The sequence below is a fragment of the Piliocolobus tephrosceles genome, chromosome 21, assembly GCF_002776525.5.
Source record: "Piliocolobus tephrosceles isolate RC106 chromosome 21, ASM277652v3, whole genome shotgun sequence".
Lineage (NCBI taxonomy): Eukaryota > Metazoa > Chordata > Mammalia > Primates > Cercopithecidae > Piliocolobus > Piliocolobus tephrosceles.
The window spans coordinates 49375134-49391469 of record NC_045454.1 but is presented as its reverse complement, the minus strand read 5'-3'; the positions used below and the strand labels follow the sequence as shown (position 1 = coordinate 49391469).

General features: G+C 54.8%; 1 protein-coding gene across 6 annotated transcripts in view; it reads left to right on the top strand.

Annotated features, from left to right (window-relative positions):
* Window positions 1–16336, top strand: part of NFIC (nuclear factor I C) — a 108773-nt gene that overhangs the window by 65191 nt on the left and 27246 nt on the right. For all 6 annotated transcript variants that reach the window (XM_026455503.1, XM_026455502.1, XM_026455500.2 and 3 more), the window contains exons 3-6: window positions 5257–5328; window positions 14161–14235; window positions 14928–15051; window positions 15746–15870. In XM_026455503.1, coding sequence (XP_026311288.1) covers window positions 5257–5328; window positions 14161–14235; window positions 14928–15051; window positions 15746–15870 — 396 coding nt within the window. The remainder of the gene's footprint in view (window positions 1–5256; window positions 5329–14160; window positions 14236–14927; window positions 15052–15745; window positions 15871–16336) is intronic.

Below are 16336 nucleotides of genomic sequence, written 5' to 3'. Positions count from 1 at the left end.
GAAGGACAAATCCTGTGTGGTTCTACTCCTAGGAGGTCCCTAGTCATCAGATTCGTAGAGACAGAAAGGAGGTTGGGGGGTGGGGGTGTCGGGGCTGGGGAGGGGACGGGGAGTGAGTGTTCCATGGGGACAGAGTTTCAGTTCGGGAAGATGAGAAAGTTCTGGAGAGGATGGTGGTGATGGCAGCATAGCTGCTGGAATGCATTTAATGCCACTAAGCTGTGCGTTTAAAGATGGAATGGTAAGCCAGGCGCGGTGGCTCACACCTGTAGTCCCAGCACTTTGGGAGGCCAAGGCGGGAGGATCATGAGGTCAGGAGATCGAAGACCATCCTGGCTAACACGGTGAAACCCCATCTCTACTAAAAATACAAAAAATTAGCCTGGCAAGGTGGCGGGCGCCTGTAGTCCCAGCTACTCGGGAGGCTGAGGCAAGAGAATGGCATGAACCCGGGAGGCAAAGCTTGCAGTGAGCTGAGATCCGGCCACTGCGCTCCAGCCCGGGTGATAGAGCGAGACTCCATCTCAAAATAATAATAATAATAATAATAATAATAATAATAATAATTCATTTATCACCTTTTTTTTCTTTTTTTTTTTTTTTGAGATGGACTCTCATTCTGTCACCCAGACTAGAGTGCAGTTGGTCCGATCTCGGCTCACTGCAACCTCCGCCTCCTGAGTTCAAGTGATTCTCCTGCCTAAGCCTCCTGAGTAGCTGGGACTACAGGCATGCACCACCACACCCAACTAATTTTTTTTTTTTTTTTTTTGGAGACAGAATCTCACTCTGTTGCCCAGGCTGGAGTGCAGTGGTGCAGTCTCGGCTCACTGCAAGCTCCGCCTCCCGGGTTCACACCATTCTCCTGCCCCAGCCTCCCCAGCAACTGGGACTATAGGCGCCCGCCACCACACCCAGCTAATTTTTTTGTATTTTTAGTAGAGACGGGGTTTCACCGTGTTAGCCAGGATGGTCTTAATCTCCTGACCTCATGATCCACCCGCCTCAGCCTCCCAAAGTGCTGGAATTACAGGTGTGAGCCACCGCGCCTGGCCCCAACTAATTTTTTTATTTTTAGTAGAGGTGAGGTTTCACCATGTTGGCCACGATGGTCTCGAACTCCTGACCTCTTGATCCACCCACGTGGGCCTCCCATAGTGCTGGGAATACAGGTGTGAGCCACTGCGCCTGGCCAATGTTTCATTCATTACCATCTTGTTCCTCATAAACAGCTTCTAAGAGAGGGTGCTATAGCTGTGTCCATTTCACAGATGAGTAGAGTGAGGCATGGATGCATCTGAGACCCCACTCCTTGGCTGCCCAAATTGCAGGCTCATGCTGGGAGCCACCGTGGGGGCCTGGCACTTAGTAGGTGCCCAAGAAACATTCTCGCTTCCCAGGGAAACATCCGGACGCCAGCTGGACACTGCAGCCTGCTGAGTCCATGTGGGCTCTGGTTCCAGAAGAAGGTCCTGTGCCCACAGCCTGGAGCCCAAACGGCCGGATGCCCAGGCTGGGCCCTTCCCAACATCATGGCCACCGGTGCCCAGCTTTGAGGCAGTCCAAACGGAACTGGCCAGCTCCGAGGGGCCGCTGGCTGCCCCAGCCTGGGATCGGCTGCAGGGCTCGGGGCCGAGCTGGGCACACTCCCCTCGGCTGCTTTCTGGCCCAGTTGGCCACGGCTAGGGCAGCCTCGCTGGAGAAAGGGCTTCTCTCCTCTGCTCCTCTGTTTCCTGATGAGGAAACTGAGGCACCGGGCCTTGCTCCTGTGCTGTTTATGGCACCTTTGGTCGTGGCAGTTAGTGGGTGCTGGACACACAGTGTGTGCAAAGCCGTTAGCACAGTGCCAAGCTAACTCCAGAGGCTCCGTGCACCGGGAAATATCATTGCTATGATCATTCCCACGGCAACCCTGAGAGTGGTCTCCATGTATTTTCTTTCATTTATTTATTTATTTATTTATTTTTGAGATAGTGTCTTGCTCTGTCATCCAGGCTGGAGTGCAGTGGCGCGATCTCGGCTCACTGCAAGCTCCGCCTCCTGGGTTCACGCCATTCTCCCGCCTCAGCCTCCTGAGTAGCTGGGACTACAGGCGCCCGCCACCACGCCTGGCTAATTTTTTTGTATTTTTGGTAGACACGGGGTTTCACTGTGTTAGCCAGGATGGTCTCGATCTCCTGACCTCGTGATCCGCCTGCCTCACCCTCCCAAAGTGCTGGGATTACAGGCGTGAGCCACCGCCCCCAGCCGATTTATTTTTTTAAAACAAGGTCTTGCTCTGTCACTCAGGCTGGAGTGCAGTGGCATGATCACAGCTCACTGCACCCTCGACCTCCCAGGCTCGAGTGATCCTCCTGAGTAGCTGGGACTACAGGCATCTGCCACCATGTCCAGCTAATTTTTTTCTTTTTCTTTTTTTATGAGATGGAGTTTTGCTCTTGTCACCCAGACTGGAGTGCAGTAATGGCACGATCTCAGCTCACCGCAACCTCCACCTCCCAGGTTCAAGCAATTCTCCTGCCTCAGCCTCCCAAGTAGCTGGGATTACAGGCATGCGCCACCATACCCAGATAATTTTGTATTTTTAGTAGAGACAGGGTTTCACCATGTCGGTCAGGCTGGTCTCGAACTCCTGACCTCAAGTGAACTGCCCGCCTCGGCCTCCCGAAGTGCTGGGATTACAGAAGTGAGCCACCGTGCCTGGCCTTTTTTTTTTTTTTTTTAATTTTTTGTAAAAACGGGGTCTCACTATGTTGCCCTGGCTGGTCTCGAACTCCTGGTCTCAAGCGATCCTCCTGCTTCGGCCTCCCAAAGTACAGAGATTACAGGCGTGAGCCACTGTGCCACTACCCCTGGCTTAGTCATCATCTCATTTTGTGGATGAGGAAATTCAGGCCTTGAAAGGAAAGTGACCTGCTCAGGAACACAGAGACCCGGGGGGCTCTCAGAGACAGTACTTGGCTCAGGTGTCTGATCCCAGCACAAAACTGGATAAAATAACCCTGGTGAAAAAGCCCATGGCGGGGCCTGGGAGGGAGAACACTGCTCATGGTTCTGACCCGTAGCTTTCCTTCTCTATGAAATGGATACAGCCAGGCACGGTGGCTCATGCTTGTAATCCCAGCACTTTGGGAGGCCGAGGCAGGTGGATCACTTGAGGTCAGGAGTTCAAGACCAGCCTGACCAACATGGTGAAACCCCGTCTCTACTAAAAATACAAACATTAGCCGGGCGTGGTGGCAAGCGCCTGTAATCCCAGCTACTCTGGAGGCTGAGGCAGGAAAATCACTTGAACCAGGGAGGCGGAGGTTACAGCGAGCTGCGATCGCACCACTGCACTCCAGCCTGGCAGAGTGAGACCTTGTCTCAAAAAAATTACAAAAAAATAAAAGAAATAGAAGAAAGTAATAACAGGGCGGATTCTCTCGTGATTGAAGTCTCCAAATGCTCTCAAGTGCCTCAGGAGTCTGCTCTCCTTACTACCTCCCAGCTCTGATAAGGCCTGGGCAATATTTGTGCCACGTGGAAGATGAGAAACAGGCTCAGGACAGTTAGGCAACTTGCCTGAGGTCACACAGCAATTGCATCCTGGCCTTGGGGTCTGGCTGGTGGGCCGGAGGAGCATGTCACTTCCTGCGGCCTTCGATGTTGGTTCCTGCCACCTTCGTCTTTGACCTGGGCGATCCATGGGTGCGGCTGGGGAAGGGGGTCTGCCTGGCTGGGCTTGTCCACCTGCCCCCCAGCTTCAGCCCTCCATGGAGGGGTCAGGGCTGCAGAGGGGGCGGATGTGACTCGTCCTGCATCCAGGCTGCCAGAGCTGATAACGCTGAGCTCAGCGTCTGTCTGCCTGCGCGTCTGCCAAGGAACCTGATTATTTTTAGATAAGATGGAGGGGCAGGCGCCGGGGCAGAGGGACACCCAAGCCAGGCGGGCGGTGGGGGCGTCGCCATCACAGAGACCATCCCTCAGCCTCTTCTCTCTGGGGTCTCTGAATGGCGACCCAGGACTAACAGTCGGGTCCCTGGGACTACAGGGGCAGAGGCTGAGGCTAATGGACCTGACGTCTCCAGGACTAACCTCTCTGGTCCTCAGTTTCCCTGTCTGTAAAACGGACACAGTGATAGACCTCCTGCATAGGGCTGAGGCGGGGCTGAATGACTGAACCTCATTTTATTTTATTTATTTATTTATTTTGAGATGGAGCCTTGCTCTTGTCGCCCAGACTGGAGTGCAGTGGCATGAGCTCCGCTTGCTGCAACCTCTGCTTCCCGGGTTCAAGTGATTCTCCTGACTCGGCCTCCGCAGTAGCTGGGATTACATGACCGTGCCACCACGCCCAGCTAATTTTTGTATTTTTAGTAGAGACGGGGTTTCGCCACGTTGGCCAGGCTGGTCTTCAACTTCTGACCTCAAGTGATTTTCCTGCCTTGGCCTTCCAAAGTGCTGGGATTACAGGTGTGAGCCACTGTGCCTGGCCGTTTTGTTTTTTGTTTGTTTGTTTGTTTAATTTTATTTTCTGAGATGGGGTCTTGTTATGTTACCCAGGCTGACCTCCAACTCCAGTCGCCCAGACTGGAGTGCAGTGGTGCAATCTTGGCTCACTGCAACCTCCGCCTCTGAGGTTAAAGCGATTCTTCTGCCTCAGCCTCCTCAGTAGCTGGGATTACAGGTCTGTGCCACCACACCTGGCTAGTTTTTGCACTTTTAGTAGAGATGAGGTTTCACCATGTTGGACAGTCTGGTCTCAAACTCCTGACCCCGACCTCGGGTGATCCGCCTCCCTTGGCCTCCCAAAGTGCTGGGAATACAGGCGTGAGCCACCATGCCTGGCCTGAACTTCATTTTACAGATGAGGCTCAGAGAGGGCAAGTGACTTGCTCAGGGTCACACAGCAAGAAAGCAGCAGAGCGGGGATTTGAACGTCGGTCTATTAAGACTCCACATGTCTAAGTTCTTACCCATGACTGAGCCATCCCTGCAGAAGCGGAGGGCTCACCCCAGCATACAGGTACACTGGCGCTCACAGGGGCCTAGCTGGTGTCTGCAGGGTGCCTGGCCAGATGTCCGTGACCCTTTAGGGCAGCAGCCAAGGGAAGGGCCCAAGCAGAGACCCCGGGGCCTGGGCGTGTTTCGGGGCCACTATCTGTCTCCACAGCACTGGCCCAGCCTAGGACTGGAGCACCGGCATCAACACCTCATCTGCTCCTGGGGTGGGGTCTCTGTGACGTCACCAATGTTTCTTCCCTCTCTTTGCAGATGCAGAGCAGAGCGGCAGTCCCCGGGCGGGGATGGGCTCTGACCAGGAGGACAGCAAGCCCATCACGCTGGGTGAGTCTGGGGGCATCGTGGTGGTGAAGGGTGGAGGGCACAGCCCTGTCCTTGTCTTTTTAGGAATCATTTGCTTGGCACCACTCATTTTACAGAGGAGCAGACTGAGGCTCAGAGAGGTTAAGGGGCCTGCCGAGAGGCGACCAGGGAGCTGGGTTGGAACCCACGACTCTGAGCTCCCAGCTTCTGGGCTCTGAGGTGCTCAGCCCATGGGAGAGTCCGGAGGGTTCTACAGTCCCATGGGATGTTTGGGGGTTTTTGTTTGTTTTGTTTTGTTTTGTTTTCATTCATTTATTTATTTTGAGAGGAAGTCTCACTCTGTCACCCAGGCTGGAGTGCAGTGGTGCGATCTCAGCTCACTGCAACCTCCGCCTCCCGGGTTCAAGTGATTCACCTGCCTCAGTCTCCCAAGTAGCTGGGATTACAGGTACGCGCCACCACGCCCGGCTAATTTTTGTTTTTTTTTTGTTTCTTTTTTTTTTTTGAGATGGAGTCTGGCTCTGTTGCCCAGGCTGGAGTGCAGTGGCCGGATCTCAGCTCACTGCAAGCTCCACCTCCCGGGTTCACGCCATTCTCCTGCCTCAGCCTCCCAAGTAGCTGGGTCTACAGGCGCCCGCCACCTCGCCCGGCTAGTTTTTTGTATTTTTAGTAGAGACGGGGTTTCACCTTGTTAGCCAGGATGGTCTCGATCTCCTGACCTCGTGATCCGCCCATCTCGGCCTCCCAAAGTGCTGGGATTAATTTTTGTATTTTTAGTAGAGATGGGGTTTCTCCATGTTCACCAGGTTGGTCTTGAACTCCTGATCTCAGGTGATCCACCTACCTTGGCCTCCCAAAGTGCTGGGATTACGGGCGTGAGCCACCGCGCCCGGCCTGTTTGTCTTAGAAACAGTCTCACTCTGCTGCCTAGGCTGGAGTGCAGTGACACCATCCTAGCTCACTGCAGCCTGGACCAGCTGGGCTCAAGCAATCCTCCCACCTTAGCCACTCAAGTAGCTGCGACTACAGGTGTGCGCCACTGTGCCTGGCTATTTTTTTTTTTTTTGGAAATGGAGTCTCGCTCTGTCACCCAGGCTGGAGTGCAGTGGTGCAATCTCAGCTCACTGCAACCTCCGCCTCCTGGGTTCACGCCATTCTCCTGCCTCGGCCTCCCGAGTAGCTGGGATTACAGGTGCCCACCACCACGGCTGGCTAATTTTTGTATTTTTAGTGGAGATGGGGTTTCACCATGTTGGCCAGGCTGGTCTCAAACTCGTGACCTCGTGATCCACCCACTTCGGCCTCCCAAAGTGCTGGGATTACAGGCATGAGCCACCGCGCCTGGTTTTTTAACATTTTTTTGTTTTTGTAGAGACAAAGTCTCACTATGTTGCTCAGACTGGTCTCAAACTCCTGAGCTCAAGTGATCCTCTTACCTTGGCTTCCCAAAGCGCTGGGATCACAGGTGTGAGCCGCCACACCAGCCCTCATGGGATGTCTTCATAGATGGGTAGGACAGTGTAATTCTATGTTGTAGGGATAGGAAGTGGGTAATTTTAGCTCACCTAGACCAGAGCAGTCACTTCCATCCTCGCCCCCAGCTCCCGCCCTTGTCCCCCACCGTTTGTCTTTCTCACTATGGCCAGAGGATGCCTGTGAGCCCCCAAGTCAGGGCCCATCCCTCCTCTGCCCACAGCCCTCCACAATCCTCCATGGCTCCCACCTCTCTTGAGGTAAAAGCCCAGGTCCTCCCTGTGGCCCACAGGGCCCTGCACAACCTGTCCCCACCCCACCCTGTCCTCCCCTCCTCCCTCTCTCCCCCTTGCCCACTCCCAGCCACACAGACCTCCTCACTGTTCCTCCAGTGCACCAGGCCCAGTCCTGCCTCAGGGCCATTGCACATTCTGTTCCCTCTGTCTAAACAGCTAACTAACTGCTCACTTGCTCTCTCCAGATCTCCCCTGGTCTCAGCTCAAATGCCCCCTTCTCAGAGAGGTCTACCCTGAGCTCCTTCACCTCACGCAGCTTCTAGCCACCCTCAATCTCAGCCCTCTGTTTTCTCTCCTTCAGAGGAAGTTAGTGATTGCCTATGGATTTGCTGAGTTGCTTAGTGACTGCACGGGTGTTTGCTCATCTCCCCAGTGGAATGTCACCTCCTCGAGGGCAGACAGGCTTTGTCTGTCTAGATCTCTGTTGTGCCCTCGGGGCTTAGAATGGGGCCTGGTGCAGAGTGGGTGCTCAATAAATATTTGTAGAAAGAAAGGAAGGAGAGAGGGATGAAGCAGAGAGAAAAAGAGAGAAGACAGGATGTGTGAGGACAGGAAAGAGGAGAGATGAAAAAGAAAGAAGGGACTGGGCGTGGTGGCTCACACCTGTAATCCCAGCACTTTGGGAGGCCGAGTTGGGTGGATCATCTGAGGTCAGGAGTTCAAGACCAGCCTGACCAACATGGCGAAACTATGTCTCTACTGAAAATACAAAAATTAGCCAGGCATGGCAGTGCACACCTATAATCCCAGCTACTCGGGAGGCTGAGGCAGGAGAATCACTTGAACCCAGGAGGCAGAGGTTGTGGTGAGCCAAGATCGTGCAGCCTAGGTGACACAGCAAGACTCTGTCTCAAAAAAAAAAAAAAAAAGGGCAGGGTGTGGGGGCTCACGCCTGTAATCCTAGCACTCTGGGAGGCTGAGGCGGGTGGATCACCTGAGGTGAGGAGTTTGAGACCAGCCTGATCAACATGGAGAAACCACATCTCCACTAAATATACAAAAATTAGCCGTGCGTGGAGGCGCATGCCTGTAATCCCAGCTACCCAGGAGGCTGAGGCAGGATAATTGCTTGAACCCAGTGAGCTGAGATTGTGCCATTGCACTCCAGTCTGGGCAATAAGAGTAAAAACTCCGTCTCAAAAAAAACAAAAGAAAAAGCAGGAAGGGGCCAGGGTGCGGTGGCTCACACCTGTAATCCCAGCACTTTGGGAGGCCGAGTTGGGTGGATGACCTGAGGTCAGGAGTTCAAGACCAGCCTTGAACATGACAAAAGCTTGAATGGTTCAAGCTTGGCGAAACCATTGCTTGAACCTGGGGGGGGCGGAGGTTGCAGAGCCTAGATCACGCCACTGCATTCCAGCCCGGGGGACAGAGTGAGACTCTGTCTCAAAAAAAAAAAAAAAAAAAAAGGAAAGGAAAGGAAAAGAAGGAAGGAAGAGAAAGCGAGTGGGTGAGGCGTCCTTCTTGGAAGGACCGGAACAGGCGTGCACAGGGAGGCTGAAAGGTTCCCGGAGGTTCACAGGCCTGAGGCCACTCCTCACTGGCCCCTGGTGACTCCTCCGTCTGTGACCCGGGTCCTCCTCGGCCTCCTGTGATCCCCAGACGCCTTTCTCCAAGCCAGATGTTGGAGGGAGGTGGGGGCAACGGCGCTTGGCCTGGTCCCCTGGGGAGTTTGGGCGTCTGGTAGAGGAAATCACGTCCTCCCAGCTCGCCAGGGAGTCCCCCAGAGATGGAGCATAGCAGGCGCTGCACAAACAGGAAACCCCGGTGGGGGGAGGCGGAGGGGCGTGCTGACACCAGCTGGCCAGCTGGGTCAGCAGGAAACGGCTCTGGCCACTTCTGGACACTCGGGGGCCACCTCTCTGTCCTCCTCAGAATGTGTGGCCCTGAACCTCCCAGCACGGGGCAGAGTTCATTGTCTTTACCCAGCAAATGACTGTAACAGGGGGCCTGGTATGATGGCTCAAGCCTGCAATCCCAGCACTTTGGGAGGTCGAAGCGGGAAGATCGCTTGAGCCCAGGAGTTCAAGACCAGCCTGGGTAGTATAGCAAGACCCTATCTCTATCAAAAATAAATAAATAAATACAAAAATTAGCCAAGCATGGAGGTACATGCCTATAATCCCAGCTACTTGGGAGGCTGAGGCAGGAGGATCACTTGAGCCCAGGAGTTTGAGACCAGCCTGGGTAATACAGCAAGACCCTGTCTCTACAAAACGTAATAATAATAATAATAATAATAATAATAATAATAATAATAATAATACAAAAATTAGCCAAGCATGGTGGTGTGTGCCTGTAGTCCCAGCTACTTGGGAGGCTGAGGCAGGAGCATCGCTTGAGCCCAGGAGTTTGAGGCTGCAGTAAGCTATGATTGCACCACTGCACTCCAGCCTGGGCAACAGAGCAAAACTCTGTCTCTAAAAAAGAAAGGAAAGATTGTACCAGGGGGACTGGCGGGGGTTTGGGTCTGCAGAACTGGACACAGCCAGGAGCTCCCTGCAGCCCGTGCTGCCCCCTGGGGGGCGGGAGAGGAACTGCTCCCTCCGCCACCCAAAGGCCAAGAGCCTGTCCCACCTCCAAACGGACCAGACTCCCTGGCTCTTTCCGTTCCAACCCTGCTGGCCTGCAACTTGCCAAGTGCGTTTCAACCCGGGGGCCTTTGCACGGGCTGTTCCCAGTGCCGGGAACATCGTGGCCCTCAGGGAGGTGATGAAACATCATCCGCATCAGAGAAGCCAAGAGTCACGGGGCGGTTGCCAGGCGCTGTTCTCGGAGCTTTGCAGATTTTAACAAGTTCCTTCCTCTTATCCAGTCTCATCTTGAGGTCTTTGTAAAATGCTACCATCTCGGCCAGGCTTTCTCTGAGCCCTGGGTGTAAAAGAGCCTCCCTCCCCACCCTGGCTGGTTCCCCACCGGCCGCCTGCCTTACCACAGGCTGGTGCACCTCGCATTTGACTTAATGAACTTTTAATTTGTAGCAAAATGTGCATAATGTACAATGTATCATTTTAACCATTTTTAAGTGTCCAAGTCAAAGTGCACTAAGTACATTCACCTCTATCTAATTCTAGAACATTTTTCCCCCCAGGCTGGAGTGCAGTGGCGCAATCTCAGCACACTGCAACCTCCACCTTCCTGGTTCAAGCAATTCTCATGCCTCAGCCTCCCGAGTAGCTGGGATCATAGGCACATGCCACCACACCCAGCTAATTTTTGTATTTTTTTTTTTTTTTTTTTGAGACGGAGTCTCGCTCTGTCGCCCAGGCTGGAGTGCAGCGGCGCGATCTCGACTCACTGCAAGCTCCGTCTCCTGGGTTCCCGCCATTTTCCTGCCTCAGCCTCCCGAGTAGCTGGGACTACAGGCGCCCGCCACCTCGCCCGGCTAGTTTTTCTTTTGTAGGTTTTAGTAGAGACGGGGTTTCATCGTGTTAGCCAGGATGGTCTCGATCTCCTGACCTCGTGATCCGCCCGTCTCGGCCTCCCAAAGTGCTGGGATTACAGGCGTGAGCCACCGCGCCCGGCCTAATTTTTGTGTTTTTAGTAGAGACAGAGTTTCACCACGTTGGCCAGGCTGGTCTCGAACTCTTGATCTCAAGTGATTCTCTCACCTCAGCCTTCCAAAGTGCTGGGATTACAGATGTGAACCGCCGATCCCAGCCTAATTCCAGAACATTTCATCCCCCCTAAAAGAAACCCCGTCCCCATCAGCCACCACTCCCCATCTCCTCTCCCAGCCTTGGTGCCCACGTATCCCCTCCCTGCCTCTGTGGCTTGGCCTGTCCTGGATATTTCAGAGAAATGGCTCACACTTGTAATCCCAATACTTTGGGAGGCCAAGGTGGGTGGATCAAAAGGTCAGGAGTTTGAGACCAGCTGGACCAAGATGGTGAAATCCTGCCTCTACTAAAAATACAAAAATTAGCCAGGTGTGGTGGCAGGTACCTGTAATCCTAGCTATTTGGGAGGCTGAGGCAGGAGAATCGCTTGAACCTGGGAGGCAGAGGTTGCATTGAACCGAGATTGCGCCACTGCACTCCAGCCTGGGCGACAGAGTGAGACTCCGTCTCAAAAAAAAAAAAAAAAGAAAGAAATGGCATCACACACCGTGTGGCCTTTTGTGTCTGGCGTCTCTCATTGAGTGATGTCCTCAAGGTGCATCTATGTTGTACCCTGTGTCAGAGCCTCGTTCTTTTATTTTTATTTACCTTTTTTGAGATGAAGCCTCATTCTGATGCCCAGGCTGGAGTAAAACGGCATGATCTCAGCCTGTAGCTGGGACTACAGGTGCCCGCCACCATCCCTGGCTATTTTTAGTAGAGATGGGGTTTCACCATGTTGGCCAGGCTGGTCTTGAACTCCTGAGCTCAGGTGATCCACCCACCTCAGCCTCCCAAAGTGCTGGGATTACAGGCGTGAGCTACCACTACTGCACCCAGCCCAGGTCCTCATTCTTTTCCCGTTTTTTTTTTTTTTTTTTTTTTTTTTTGAGACAGAGTCTTGCTCTGTCACCCAGGCTGGAGTGCAGTGGTGGAATCATAGCTCAATGCAGCCTCGACCTCCAGTGCTCAAGCGATCCTCCCGCCTCGGCCTCCCAAGTAGCTGGGACTACAGGTGTGCACCACCACGCCTGGCTAATTTTTGTACTTTTTGTAGGGATGAGGTTTCGCCACGTTGCCCAGGCTGGTCTCAAACTCCGGGGCTCAAGTGATCCACCCACCTCAGCTTCCCAAAGTGCTGGAACTACAGGCACACGCCACCATACCCAGCTAATTTTCATATTTTTTGTAGACACAAGGTTCCACCATGTCGCCCAGGCTGATCTCAAACTCCTGAGCTCACGAGATCCACCTACCTCAGCTTCCCAAAGTGCTGGGATTACAGGCATGAGCCACCACGCCCAGCATCCTTTTCACGGCTGAGTCCTATTCCAGTGTGTGGATAGGCCATGCTGTGTTTATCTCTTCATTTTTTTTTTTTTTCTTTTTTTGAGACGGAGTCTCGCTTTGTCGCCCAGGCTGGAGTGCAGTGGCGCGATCTCGGCTCACTGCAAGCTCCGCCTCCCAGGTTCACGCCATCCTCCTGCCTCAGCCTCTGAGTAGCTGGGACTACAGGCGCCCACCACCACGCCCAGCTAAATTTTTGTATTTTTCGTAGAGACGGGGTTTCACCGTGTTAACCAGGATGGTCTCGATCTCCTGACCTCGTGATCTGCCCACCTTGGCCTCCCAAAGTGCTGGGATTACAGGCGTGAGCCACCGCGCCTGGCATCCTTTTCACAACTGAGTCCTATTCCATTGTGTGGATAGACCACGCTGTTTCTCTCTTCATCTTTTGAAGGGGTATTTGGGTGGTTTTCCAGTTTGAGCTGTGAAGAGTGCTGCTAGGAACACTCGTGGACTTTGCTGACCTATTAATCTTGGCTGCTGTCGCTCGCACTAGACTTTGAGTCTCATGGGGGAGACTGCTTCCGCCTATATTATCTCCTGCTGTGTCGGGGCCCAGCTCAGAACCAGACACTGTGGATGCTTAGTAAACGCCTGTTGAATCCCTGAATCCCTCCTGCAAGGGCGTCCGAAGGCAGGACAGGGCTGTCCCCAAGCTGTCTGAGGTTGGCCAAGGCTCCTGACCTCTCGGGGACAACTTCGATTTCCAAATCTGTGAAATGGGTCCAAACCACTCTAGTTAGGAGAGGGCGATCTCCCTTCCTTTGACATTAGGTAGGAGCGGTGCCGGGGACACAGGGTGGGGAGTTTAACTGCGGCTTGTGGACCCCCCATTCAGCTCCCCATTTTAACTGACCCAATGCTGGGTGCCAAGCTCTGGTCTAGGTATGAAGGACACTGCAGGGTCGGGGCAGACAGAAATCCCTGCCCACACGGACCTCCCAGTCTGGAGGGGAGAACAACAAGAAGCCAGAGTATCTCGAAGGGTGACAGTGTGCAAAGCAAGCCAGTCGCCCCTCCCAGGCAGTTGGACGCAGACCTCAGGACAACCCGACGGTGGGATTCATGGTTTCCACTTCTGCGATTAGGAAAACATGGAGGCTGAGAGAGGGAAAGTGACCTGCCCCAGATCATACACCGAGGCGGGTGATGGAGCCGATGTGAGCCCAGGTCTCTGCTCTCCACTCATTTTGGAGTGCAGTGGCACGATCTCAGCTCACTGCAAGCTCCGCCTCCCGGGTTTTCGCCATTCTCCTGCCTCAGCCTCCCGAGTAGCTGGGACTATAGGTGACCGCCACCATGCCCAGCTAATTTTTTGTATTTTTAGTAGAGACAGGGTTTCACTGTGGTCTCGATCTCCTGACCTCGTGATCCGCCTGCCTCAGCCTCCCAAAGTGCTGGGATTATAGGCATGAGCCACCGCGCCCGGCCTCCACTCATTTTTGCTTTTGTTTTTTGTTTTTTGTTTTTTTTTGAGAGTCGCTCTGTCGCCCAGGCTGGAGTGCAGTGGCCGGATCTCAGCACACTGCAAGCTCCGCCTCCCGGGTTTACGCCATTCTCCTGCCTCAGCCTCCTGAGTAGCTGGGACTACAGGCACCGCCATCTCGCCCGGCTAGTTTTTTGTATTTTGTAGTAGAGACGGGGTTTCACCGTGTTAGCCAGGATGGTCTTGATCTCCTGACCTCATGATCCGCCCATCTCGGCCTCCCAAAGTGCTGGGATTACAGGCTTGAGCCACCGTGCCCGGCCAATTTTAACACTTTTTGTAGAGATGGGGTCTCACTGTGTTCCCCAGGCTGGTCTTGAACTCCTGAGCTCAAGCGATCCTCCTGCCTCGGCCTCCCACGGTGCTGGGATTCCAGGCGTAAGCCACCGCGCCCGGCCTGCTGTCCACTTAAAGGCAGTGTTCCACAGCGTGGGGGGGGCCCGGATGAAGGCTGTGTGAAGGCCCACGCAGGACAAGGGCCCCCCCATGGGGCCTTCCCCATCGGACTGGAGCTGTCATTCCCCCACTGCAAGAGATAGACAGGGTGAACACCCAGGCTCGGGCCAGCCCCAGGAGTCCAGGCAGCCCTGGAGTGTGGAGAAGGGAAATAGGCCCAGCTCAGCCCACTGACCACACTGTCTTCGTGTTCCAGACACGACCGACTTCCAGGAGAGCTTTGTCACCTCTGGCGTGTTCAGCGTCACTGAGCTTATCCAAGTGTCCCGGAGTGAGTGTTCCCGTCAGCCCAGCGCTGGGTCCTGGGGAGGGGAGGGGGCCGCAGGGAGGAAGGAGCCCACCCCCTCACCCTACTCCTTGTCCTTTCCAGACACCCACTGTGTTATCAAGCCAAGGTTCCTAGAAAGGGAGGGGGCCAGGCCCTTCCCAGAGCCCAAGGTCAGGGCTCCCTCCCACCTCCCCAGGAAACAGAATCCAAATGCTGGATGGCAACTAAGGAACCTTCTGCCCCAGCATCCCTCCTCCTCCTCCCTGGGGCCTCCACTGTCCTGTCCCAGGAGACCCCAGAGGACCCCCCCCCCCCCGCCCCTCCTGTCCCCTTGCTTTCCCTGCTGACCTGCTGGGGACCCAGCGCATTCCATCCCACACTGTCTGAATCCTACCACAGCAAGTCCTGGGCGCTGTCCTTCTTTAGCCCTGACTGACACTCTCCCTGTCCAGATCCACAGAGCCTGGCCTTGAGCTCTGGCTATGCCTCTGCCTCACCGTGTGCTCTTGGCCTCTCCCCATGACCTTGGTCCTCTGATCCATAGAATAAAACTGGTTTCAGCCACCCTAGGAACTGGGCCATTATGGGAAGGGGGTCCCCCTTTGGACTGCACCCAATGGCTTTCCCTACCTCTAAAGCAAACCGCAGCACAGGGCACTGCTTCCTGCCTCAGTCTCCTCCCTCACCCTCTCCAGCACCTGTGGTGACCGGAACAGGACCCAACTTCTCCCTGGGGGAGCTGCAGGGGCACCTGGCATACGACCTGAACCCAGCCAGCACTGGCCTGAGAAGAACGCTGCCCAGCACCTCCTCCAGTGGGTAAGTACCCAGGTCCCCACCTCTGGGCATTTTACAACCCCGTTCATCAGCCCATCCCCTCTGGTCCGAGCTGACTCATTCCTCTCCCTGGAATACCTCTTTTCACAATTCACCTGGCCTGAGAAACTCCTATTCATCCTTCAAAACCCAGCCAGCCCCACGTGCCTCTTCCTCTAGCCCTGACAACCCACCATGGGTTTGAAGCTGTGTCCCCCAGTTTCAAATCCTGCTGGCTGAGCCAGCCCTTAGGACCCCCCCCCCCCACCCCGAGAGAATGCAGACACAGGTTCTTGCTGAGATATGCTGTGTGACCTCGAGCGGGTCACATTGTGCCTCAGTTTCCCCATCCATAAAATCGGATCATACCCCTAACAGGCAAGGCAGTTCTGAGAACTACAGGTGGTCAGGGGATTAGCCAGGCTGCCTGGGTTTTGGTCTCCACCATGCTAGCTTGGTGTCCGACCTCTGCTGAGACCCTCCCTGCCTCTGGCCTGGGTGTCCCATCCAAGCAATGGACGGGTTGGAACAGGCGTTCATTGGGAACGGGCTGAAAGCCCGCGGCTCCCGCGATGTCTCGCGGGACTACCTACCTCGTCCTGCCCACTTAAGGACCGGAAGTAGCAAAGCCCGCGGCCGCGCCCCCCGCCCCCGCGTCTCCCTGGTAACCAGCCTCTCCCCCTCCCTCGCCCATAAGGAGTAAGAGGCACAAATCGGGCTCGATGGAGGAAGACGTGGACACGAGCCCCGGCGGCGATTACTACACTTCGCCCAGCTCGCCCACGAGTAGCAGCCGCAACTGGACGGAGGACATGGAAGGAGGTAGGGCTGGTGGCGGGGGCGGAGCCGGCCTTCCGGTCGGAGTTACCGCGGTGGGAACTACGTCTTCCGGCAGCCACTGCGCGGGCACCGCGGGGCAGGAAGCCAGCCTGGAGCCGCGGGGCCTCCTGGGAATGGTAGTCGCGTCGAGCTGCGCGTGGCTGGAAGTACGGTCCGGGCTGGCGTTCTCGGATCTCTTTGGTTCTGCTGAAGCTGGGGAGGGCAGAGACTGTCCGCTGTCTGACTTTCCTGCCCTCCATCCGTGAAAGCCACATCTCTGTGGGGTCCCCGAGCTGCAGGATGGACTAGTAGTTACTCTGATCAACAGGGCATCTCCTCCTGGGATCTGTCATAGAATCCCTCGTCTGTAGGGACCCTGTTTGTCCTCTTCCCCGCTAGAAGATCCTGAGATGCTGGATCCCTTCTCATTGGGGTCCTTCTTGAAGTTACTTTTTTTTTTTTTTTTTTT